This window comes from Centropristis striata, chromosome 11 (assembly GCF_030273125.1).
Source record: "Centropristis striata isolate RG_2023a ecotype Rhode Island chromosome 11, C.striata_1.0, whole genome shotgun sequence".
NCBI lineage: Eukaryota > Metazoa > Chordata > Actinopteri > Perciformes > Serranidae > Centropristis > Centropristis striata.
In genome coordinates this window covers 17720583-17731609 of record NC_081527.1, presented here as the reverse complement: position 1 = coordinate 17731609, position 11027 = coordinate 17720583, and the positions used below count along the sequence as shown (strand labels likewise).

Below are 11027 nucleotides of genomic sequence, written 5' to 3'. Positions count from 1 at the left end.
GTCCTAAGTGTATATTTTTCATCTAAATAAAGTGGCAATAGACCACAGAGACTGAAACAAGATCTGGAAATGCAGCACAGGATTCACAGCGCTCTCACATACCATAAGACAGGAAATGCTTTATTGAGAACACAATCTTGAGAAAACTGATACTTTGCATTGGTCAGCTGATTTCTTTCTATAAAGATGCAATTCAGTGCAGATAATCCTTTATCTGACATGATGACACAGGGAACAGAGGGCACAGTTATAATAAATGTAAGTCTTCATAGAGGACATAGTCCTGCCATTTTTCCAGAAGTCACATTTTTTAAAGAATTGTAATTTTTTATGTCTAATTTAACATTGTATCATACCAGACTTTGGTGAAGGTCCACTGAAAGCCTTCTTCTATGCTTCACTGATGCTAATTTGTTGTGATTAAGATACAAAGCTGGGTCATAAAAACAGAAAGACAAAAAGAGATGAACATCATAAAACATTAAACTGTAATTTCCCAGCTTGGGATAAATAAAGTATATCTATCTATCTATCTATCTATGTTTTGTCATGCAGATTTCTCCTATTCATCATCTCCCACTTGGTTTTATCTGGCCGATTTCCAATTCATTTGGGTTTAGTGTAGCTCTGTCCCTGGCCTAAAACCTCTACTCCACTTGAGCATTTCCACAAAAGTATAACAACTGTAATTGGTCTCCTGTGGCTTTAGAGCCCCTTGCCTGTTCTTCCATTAACACCACCACAGAGCTGCCTGGCTGCTGTCCATGGTGCTGATCTGTAAATGATGGCTTTGTGATGGAGGATGTCTCCATGCTGCTCAGCCCTCTGTCACACACCTCACACGCACTTCTTTATTCTTTCTCCTGTCTCGTGCATGATTGCTTTTTCTGGAATACACAAAGCCGTGTTACAAAAGTGTCCTTTTTGAAATTATAAGATGAGAGAAAGCAAGCTGAGCCTGAAGGTGATGCACCAACATAGCAAACAAGAATGACTCTAGCACATGTTTCACATTTGAACAGAAAACAAACTTAACTTTTTACATAAAATGTGAATTAAAATGAATTTGCAAGCTTGATTTGGGAGTTGCTCCTGCCTCCACACTATGATGTCCAACAAAGACCAGTTTGTACTTCTTTCTTTATTATCTGCCTTAAAGGGAAGGAGATGTGTTTTGTGTTGGAGCCCAGTTGGGAATTGTCATACATAAACTGCGTTTCTTCGGCTATCATACTATATTTCTACTGTTCAATTATTTATGGTCCAACACTAGTGCAATGCGGCAGAAAAAAAACAGCAAGAAAGAAAGTAAGTTTGGGAGTTACAGCACAGACCTCCTCACCTCTCCACAGAGAGCAGTATCAAGGTTGCCTTTACTGACCACTGACTGTAATCACTCAGTGTGATTTCTGATTTCTGACAAGACTGCAGAAGAAAAACAGAAGAAAAAAGTGGGGGAAAAAAAACAAGTCTGACCCCTCTTAGGCTTCACACAAGTATCTTTAAATAAATATCAATCATATTTTCTTGTTAACAAAAGAAAAGCCTGTGCTTTGTTCCCTCTAATTAGCTATAGCTAAAGTTAGAGAAAAGTCCCCAGCCCCGGATCATTAGTATTTGCAGAGTGTGTCGCCACTTAGCTCCCTGTGGTTTCACTAAATTCACACTTTACTCTCTGTAATGAACTCTTTTGCATCCCTTCCTCATTAGACCTATGGAGAAATATTAACCACTAAGGGGCCTGGGGGTGACATGGCTTCGCCTTTGATCATCGCCCACCGCTAAAAGCTCTAATTGCTGACTCTGTGCGGAAGTGTCTGCCCTGGAACAGCATCAGAGGGCAAAGGACGCGCAGGGTTACGCTGCTGTCCGGCTCATAACCGGATCAGAGAAACGCATCATAGAAGAGTCGTGAAAGCACACTCAGACGCCCTAACCTTCTCCAGATAAGCTATAGATGCTCCACAAAAGCGCTCTTAACTTGTCACAGCACATCCTCGGTGTATTCTGACACACTCGATGGGGCGTGAACGTTTCAAAAAGGTACCGCTGAGGCAACTCCTATTCAGCTAAGTGGATTCAAACTGCACAGTTTAAACGTGGACACTTTGAGGATTGCAGCGGCTCCTCACTCCTGGGAAAAGACGCATATGCAATTTGCTGATAAAGCGACAGCTTCACTTCTCCTTTTTTCTTTGTAAAAGCCTATTTTGATTCGGAGACTGGCCGCGGACCAGCTTACTTAAAGGTAACACACCTGCACACAAAAAACTATTAAAAGAATTCCGCTTGAAATCGTTGTCATCGATAGGAAAACTTTCTTCTGATGATCTCAGCGCGCAGGCAGAAGGCGCACACTGTATAGCGCGTATACAGAGAGGCTGAGCCTATAGCGCTTTGATTTACCATTGGACACCACTTTTTAATACCATTACTACAGGTGGGTGACGTTTAATCTCATTCGTTGCTGGAATAGCTGGAGCTCGTCCGCATGCAATTATCACTGAGGCTTTTTCAACTTGCAGGTTTGGGAAGAAAGCGCAGATCTCGTGGTTATTGGCTGTGTGAGTGCGCGCTTACGTGCACGAGAAGGAGAGGAGGGAGAGAAAGGGAGAGAACAAAGTTGATTATTCAGGTGAATATTTTTCAATTGCAGACTCCTGCTATATGGGACCATGAACTCATCAGCAGGTGCAGGGAACTACCGCAGGGGATCCACCAAGGCAGAGAAGGTAATTTGTATTTTAAGCCTCTTCTTTTTCCACTTCTTAGTCACGTTCAGCCGGCATGTCTTTTCTCACCACCAGCCTTAAAATCCTACCGTCGCCAATTAGCAAAGCGTCGTTCAAGTACTTATGAAGGCGCGCTGGTGCGCGAGGAGACATTTGAATGTCTTTTACGCAGAGGGAGACGACCATGTTATGTGTTGGTGAGGCGTTGCTGTCTCCTGCTTCTTTTATCTTCATTTAAAACTTTTCCAGATCAGATTCTATTTCCTTTCTGTGGCTCACCTCAGTGTCAGTTCTCTTATTTTTGTAACTTCAATTGTAGGATCATTAATATGAAGCATTTGTTTTCTGAAAGCAATAAGTGCCACTCTTGTACAACAAAGCCCTCTGCTGGTATCAAGGCACTCCATTAGATGGCTCTTCACTGGTAGTTTTCCATTTGCTTGAACAAGTTGAACAACTCAATAGACCAAGTCCTTTGATAAGATGCCTGTTTACAAAGTTCATGGCCCAAATGGAGTGTCTGTCCACAGCTTCTCCATGTGCAGCCGAGCCAATTAGGTTGTCCTGATAAGAGTCTTTTCTATTCCTCCCACAGCTCTGACTTGATATTTTTTTACCAACTTTTGCTCTACCAGATTGTGTTTCCTATTTAGATTAGCTGAATGGGTAGCTCAAAACACCACAAATCAACCCAGAGAGAAAAAAAATAAATCTTTTTTTTAGTAGTGCCCCAGCAATAGCACTCCCATTATGCCATTTCCGAGCAACACTCACATAAAAGATCCAAAGTTAACTTGAATTACACAGGGGGATGCATCGATTGTGGTTTCAATGAAGGACAAAAATATGTTGATGCATGAATCAGTTTCCCTGCATGTGTTACTCTGAGGAGGTGCTGTGAAATATTTAAATTGTGACAAATGTGTCTGCCTCTAGGGGGCATGTCATCCCCAAAAATGTTTTTCAGGCTGACGTTGGCTATTTTTAGGTGTTTCTGTAAGCTGAGTGAGACCTATGCAACATTCAGAGTTCACTTAAAAAAAGTTAAAAATAATAGTTTTAGATTGAAGATTTGTCACTTGAAAAATAATGAGAACACGATAATAAGATGTGGAAAGCACTGTGTCTTGCACTGAATTCATTTGATTACATTCAGATCTCTCAGTTCTGCATGTTTTGTTTGATATATTGTTTCATTTAGTCTTGTCAAATGTGGGTGTGTGGCTGCTTTCCTGGGAATTTGTCACTCATTACATTAGTGCAACTAGATGGTAACAGATTAGACTGACTCTTGATATCATCCCATGTGTTCTGTTCAGCCGATGCTGGTGTTAGTTTGCCCTCTGCTGGATGCACAAAGTCACACACCTCCAGACTCCAGATCAAACTTCCTTGCCAAGCATTTTCCCACTTTGTCTGCATCCTGACAGATTTCTGATTATTTCAGCTTTACAAGCTTCCGGTCAGTTTCTTTCAAATTCCACCTCTTGCTATGAGAAGCTCTACCTCTATACATTTTTTTGCTGACACCGCTCACTGTACACTTCAATGCTATGAAAGCCCCAAAAGTCCTGAAGAGTAAAGTTTCTGTGACCATGGTTTGACTCTTTAAGGACTCCTGGGTACCGCCTATTAAATTCTACCATAATCTGCTGTCAATTTGCATAGAAAAGAAATCATTAAGTCTGGCTGTGGATATCCGAGCTGCCCAGAGGATTGAGCAAATTTGGAGAAAATGCAGACATGTCTTTGCTAAAACTCATTATGCCTGATTTGGGTATTATGATCCAGCCCTGAGAATGAGAGAGCTCGGACTTACAGAGACTTACCAGCTGTAGCTACATGGATACATTCCTAATCAACATAATTTTCTTTTTGCTCCTTTCTTCTTGACCCCTTTTCTCCTCTTGTTTGCTCTTTGTTAAATGTATTTGTTATTTGTATCATCAGTCACAGCAATTATGGTGTTTCAAGCTTTTAAGCCTAGCACATCTTTCATTGAAACCAGTACACATCTCTTGTAATCATACCTCTTCAGTAAGGACATTTCAGATCAGTCTTCAGGAGATAATAGTGATTTTAATTAGACAGAAGATGTTATTTTTGTTGGGTGATGCACTATGCAAGTTGCAAGCAATTAGTTTAGGTTATTGGCTCTTAACAGTGATCTATTGTACACTAAAATGCATATATTCTACATGCATTTTTAATATTTAATTGTGAGACAGTTGATTGTTCAGAGGTGTTCACAACTGTTCTGCATTAATCTTTTTTGCAGTGTTTGTTGTTAGCTGCTGTCGCTTGCTTCTGTAATTAAGTGTTTTTAAAGCTTTCTGTGGAGATTATGTCCATGACCGCTTTCATAATGAAACACATAAGAGGATTCCCAAATCCCAACATGCAGAAGTGCTCTGCAGAAACTAGGCTGTTACGTGTACCTGTATGTTTGCTATTTCGAGCATCTTGTAGTGTTTGGGACACTGCACATATTGTTGTAATGCTAAACAGTCCTGCCAACATCCTTTGATTCACTCACTAGGGACATTTCTGGCTCTTAAAAAAATAAAATTAAATCATTTTTGATGTGTTAATGCATATGGCATGCATTTTGGCAGGAGTGTAAGCTTTTTTTCCTTTTATTTTGAATTTTGGAAGTACAACCACAGCTACGATAATAGTCTGTAATAAACAGTGCAGCCAAATATATGGACATGCAGACCCTTTAGGACAAAATGTCCATATGGAAATATATTTAAAAAAAGGCTTTGATCCAATAGCCATTACAGTATAAAACCATGCATAATATTATATCAGGCTTTAAATGTAGAACCCTGACTTAAAAATTGTGCTTTTTACTATTTTCCACTGGATTTAGCCATTTTCTGGAGAAGAGGTGCCCTATGGGGCAAATACATGCTCTTTTCCTGATTCCACTTGGGTTATTGCTGCTGTATTATGGAGCACTGCAGTGTTCAATGCAATGTGTCAAAGTAAATGTTGATGCTTATCATTGACATACATTTAACGCCCATAAAAATGGAAAATACTATTAATATATTCAGTATTTTTGTTGTACACTGTTGCTCATAAAGTTGGAATAAAATATTTTTTACCTTTTTCCATGAAATTATTGTGACAATGTGATATATTCTTGACAGAAAGTGTATATTTTCTCAAAACGTTATTAATCAATCTCTTCCAAACATATCACAATGAAAATGAAACCACAATTTATTTTATGAGAATTATTCCAACTTTATGGGCAATGTTGTACTACAAAAATACCATATATATTAATATATATTATACTTTAATAAATATATATTTTTAAATCTAACACTTATCACTGATTTTTGCTAACCATTGACATTGACAGGCTGCAAAAAAAGGCCTCTTAACATTTAGGATACAGAAAATTCATTGTTTCATTTTCCCCATAGCAACAGCAGCATTATGTTAACAAAAATCAGCATATTTTATGAGTGATTATCAGGACTGAAGTTGATTGAATATTATGATAATGATCCAATGATAATCTTGTGGCAGTTTTTTGATGATGACACCAGATCAGCTATTTTAGATTGAGACACAAGGGTTAAAACAGAAGGAAAGTGTACTCAGCCTCATTAAATCATTTTCAGATGTGGCCCAGATTGAATCTTTGCCATCCATTGTGCCTCCTACACCACAGAGCGGAAAACACACTTCATATTTTTGCCTCACGGTGTCTCGTCTCATCTGCTGTGCTGGCTGCCTCTGGTGGTGCCTGCTGCCTGACGTTTTTCAGGGCCAGTACCTTTCTCCTGATATTGGAGTCTAGACTTCCATCATTTGCATCAGAGACACTGAGAGTCAGCCAGTCAGTTGATAGTGTTCCCTTTTTCCAAGGTAGAAATGGTATTGTTTCGCTCTCTGCAGAAAGTCGCAGTGACTGTCTCTCAGACTAAGGTTCAGACACAGTTAAAATGTGTATAGAAATCGGGGGCCAGGTTACTTGTTATTGGTCTAGAGCTGACATTTTAGACCATTAACTCTCACACAAAACTGAGCTCCTCCACAAAGAATCATGCAAAAGCACCTTCTTAAATCCATGGGAAGATTATTTTACAATGGGCCCCTGGACACAAACATGCAAAAGTCCCACTACCTCTTCTACATAGGAGCAAGACACACAGACTGTATAGTTGTTTAGACTCTTTGTATCTTTAGCTGTGTTTCCATTAAAGGCGAAGCAAATTTTGTGGCGAAATTTTGAAATGTCACAATAAAGAAAATGTAAATTAGGAACATTCCATCAACTGGTTTAGAGCCAATAAACAGAAGATGGCAGTGTAATGTACACTGTAAAAAAGTCTGTAGATTTTACGGTGAAAAACTGCTAAACCATGACAGTAAAAGACTGTAAAATGATAAATGGGTTAATTCAGTTTCAGTAACAATGAAACACTGTAAATGTATCAGACAAAACAGTTTTTTTGACAGTTTAAAAAAAACAAAAACATTACTCCACTGTAAAATACAATGGCACTGTGTTTGTCACAAAAATATACTGTGATACAAGACATCCCTGTAATTTTTGCATTTATTTTTTGTAAAAATACTTTTTCTCACTGTTAAATGTACTAAACACCATATCTCTAACAAAAAATATACTGTAATATTTAATGGTAAAATCTTTCATTTATGCAGCATTTATGAAGTATTTTCTTGTCAATTATATGGCAGTACAGCGTTTCTTTTAACAGAAAAACTTTTTATTTTTTATGGTAAAATATGGAATAAAATGGCAATCTTAAACGTGAAATCAACAGTGCTAATATCCTTCTACTGTAATATTAGAAAAAGTTGCACCGTATTTATTATGGTAAAGTTCCGGAAACCACAGCTGCCGTTTTTTTACCGTAAAAACAACAGGTTTTTTTTACAGTGTAGTGTTGTAGCTGCAAATTCGTCAGTTAACAGTAGAAGAAGAAGAGATTGCGCACGAGACAAAAAAAGAACAAAAACAAGATTGAAGTTGTCCGTTTAGGAGAGAAGTCTTCAGGAATTGGATTCAACTGGGCAACTTATAATTGTTCTTTCGTGTCAGCTCGTCAGTTAAATATGAGTTAAATGTTCGCTTTGTCAACTGACTCAGACAATGCATTTTAATCTCCTGTTAAGCGAATTAACTATTTTTTGAAAAAGACAAAAAAAAACCCCACCTCAACCGAGCATAAGAATGTTTATGCACATTTTCAAAAGTTTTATCGAAATTTGGTGTTTTCATCAAGCATTTCTTCAAAATGCGCAGAGGAATTAATTGATGGAAACACAACTTCTTTGTAGTTGCTACACATCTTTTTGTGGTGTTGTGCCTTTTGGTGGTCATATAGTTTTTGGGAGTCACTTTGTGTCTCTCTGCAGTTTTTTTTATGTTTCTTTGTGGCTGCTTTGAGTCTCTTTGAGTGATATTCCTTAGGTAAAGGCCTGGGGGGCCCCTGACACTTGGGGCCCCAGGAGCTGTGCCCTGTGGGCCTGTTCAAAAAGCTATACATGCTTAAATCTTGTGTTTACCAGAGATGCAGTCATTCAACATTAAAAAAACATGATTATTCAACTAAAGGAATCTTAGTTGACTAAGACTAGAATGATCAATAGTTGACAAATCGACTAAATTATTCAGGTATATTTTCAGGGATCGTGATCATAACTTCTGTTTGATCAGGTTAGTTTTGAGTTTGACTGTACCAGAGATGTTTGAAAGTGTGTGTCAAGGATTTACTGGCACTCCGAGCTGAATGTTAAGGTTCCCTGGAGCAGAATCGTACAGACAAACTTTCACTGAAACGATTTGTATGCAGCAGGAATATGTACGGATGAAATGCCTTTCAAAAGCATTCAGTATTCATCTAGTGAGCCCTCTGTATTTCTGCATTGAACCATTGCACTTTGAATCGTCTGCTTTAAATGTTTGTATTGCTGCCCACAGCCACTATTAGCTGCTACAAAATGACTTTCATTTTCCCGACGTGCACACACACACATGCTACGTGCACATCTCGATACCATCTGTTTATTTTATCCAATGACCGCTTTGAGAGTGATAATGCGGTGGCGAACAATAGCACATTGTTCAATGAAATGAAACTCGGAGATGGAGAAACAACCGGGGACGGCCAGCAGCAAGGGACAACACCATTCAACAGCAGTCATTTGTCACCACTAACTGCTGTGCCATGGGTTTGGCTCTCCGGGGAAGGTTTGCTGTAGATGATGAGAACCATGTTTATGAAAGCTTTCCAGGTTTTGCGCCTCCTGGCCACCCGCGACCACTGCAAGCTCTTCATCCTGGACACAATCACGCTTCTGCATTGCTCCCCGGGGTGCAGGGTTCATCTGTAGCTGTCACCTGTAACAGATGACCTGATACAACTCTGTCTGTGGTAGGAGCCGCTTGCAACTCGCTGATAAAGACACATCATAACCAGATATGCACACATTCCTGGAGTCATTCCTATTCTGACAAACAGCATTGTGTTCTCTATTCATATCTTTGCACCACTGCCCTTCCCTGAGCTCAAAGAGGAGCTGGTCTGAGGAGCATACCAAGTGAGGCAATGTGAATCCGGGATCCACGGGGAGGAGCGCTGGTGGAGGATGCTTGGGGCCTTTGAGGTGATTAGCCGGGGATAGGTGCTGTGTTTTGGCTGAAGGTCAAGATCAGAGCTGGGCTAAGGACATAAAGGTTTGACAGCATCCTGGGATATAAAGTTGTGAAGTGAGTTAAGATTATAACTTTGACACTACACAGTCGTACACACAAAGAAACACTAACGCACATTTCCACATGGATATGCATCTTTGAAGGTTCACTTGATCGTGCATGTCACCCGAGGTCAACGTCTGTATACATAATATAGCAGTGGCCGTTGAGAAAAAGGCTGGAGTTTTGGTAGGTTTAGACAACAAAACTATTTCTTTAATGTCAGTGTTAAAAAAGGACATGGTTAGAAGGTAAAATAATTGTATGTTAATGCTGAAGTAAAGTAGTTATGTAGCTGATATAACCAGAAGTGACGTAGTAATGTTGGTGATGTAAAAAGTGATGCACAAAATTTAAATTACATTCATTCAGATAAAATCCTTTACTTTTGTTTTCACATGAGACATGAACGCCGGTCTCCTGGGTGAAAGTCCTGTGTTTGGTTGAACATACACCATCCACTCCCATTTCCTCACTTCCTCCTTCATAATTACTACAAACGTAAATATGGGTTGTAATAACGTGTTGTACAAACAATACATGGGATCTTATTTTGGAGGACAACAGTCTTTTCCATTGTCAGGAATTAATGGACGTCCTGCAGGCAATCAGAATGGAGTATTCACCTAGATCGTTATACACGGTTGCCCATAAAGTTGGAATCATTTTGTTTTCAGACACACTCTTCTGTTAATTGTGGTTTCATTTAGAAGATATACACCTTTTCTGTCAAGAATAAATCACATTGTCACAATCATTTCATGGAAAGAGGTAAAAAAAATTTTATGCCAACTTTATGGGTGACCCTGTATAATGCTGTACAAACTCTTCTATATGTATTTACATGCTATGCAGCTAAAAAGATGCAGTAAAATATAATCATAGACTCCTTATCAGAACCAACACTCTGGCATCACACAAGATTGCACATGCATGCATGTTCCAGAAAGAATTATAAGTACAGGCTATATGAGAAAACTTTAATTACAGAAAGAGTTGTAATCTGTTTTGAACATGTGTGGTGTGGTGGGCTGCCAAAACTGAAAAGGTACTCATAAACGTCTAAAATTCTATACATATACTTACATTATTAATTTATACATTACATTAACACTCCGGCTCCCTACCCCTACCGCAGTACAAAAGCATGCACTTAGGTTTGATTGGTGACTCTAAATTGCCGGTAGGTGTAAATGAGAGCGTAATCTATTCTATTTTGAATGTTTTTGTGAATCCGGGTTGTAAGGACGCAGTACGCAAAATAAACACTGACATGCTAGAGCTCATCCTCAAAACGGAGAGAGAGCAAACAGCTGTTGGTCTGAGTTCGTGTAACCATGACATCATGACATTTCATTTAGTTATGAAGGCAAAAATGTATAAAACTGAAACACTGCAGCCTATTTCGGGCCATTAAAAAGTGAGAAGTGCAAGTGCGCAAGAAAAAGTAACGGTACGGTAAAATGTAGCAGTGCGTTACTGTTTACCGGTGAGTCCAAGCCTATGGTCCAAGCCCACTTCGAAAAAAATTGAAAACTAGTAGAATTCAA

At 39.0% G+C, this 11027-nt stretch overlaps 1 protein-coding gene across 2 annotated transcripts in view; it reads left to right on the top strand.

The window, feature by feature from the left end:
* Positions 1-2322: 2322 nt before the first annotated feature.
* LOC131980319 (dipeptidyl aminopeptidase-like protein 6) overlaps positions 2323-11027 on the top strand; it is a 109179-nt gene continuing 100474 nt past the window's right edge. The window contains exons 1-2 of one of the 2 annotated variants that reach the window (XM_059344532.1): positions 2323-2440; positions 2657-2732. In XM_059344532.1, the coding sequence (XP_059200515.1) occupies positions 2676-2732 (57 nt within the window). In that variant the 5' untranslated portion in view covers positions 2323-2440; positions 2657-2675. Of the gene's footprint in view, positions 2441-2656; positions 2733-11027 lie in introns of those variants that run through there. The other variant, XM_059344530.1, reaches the window with a different exon arrangement.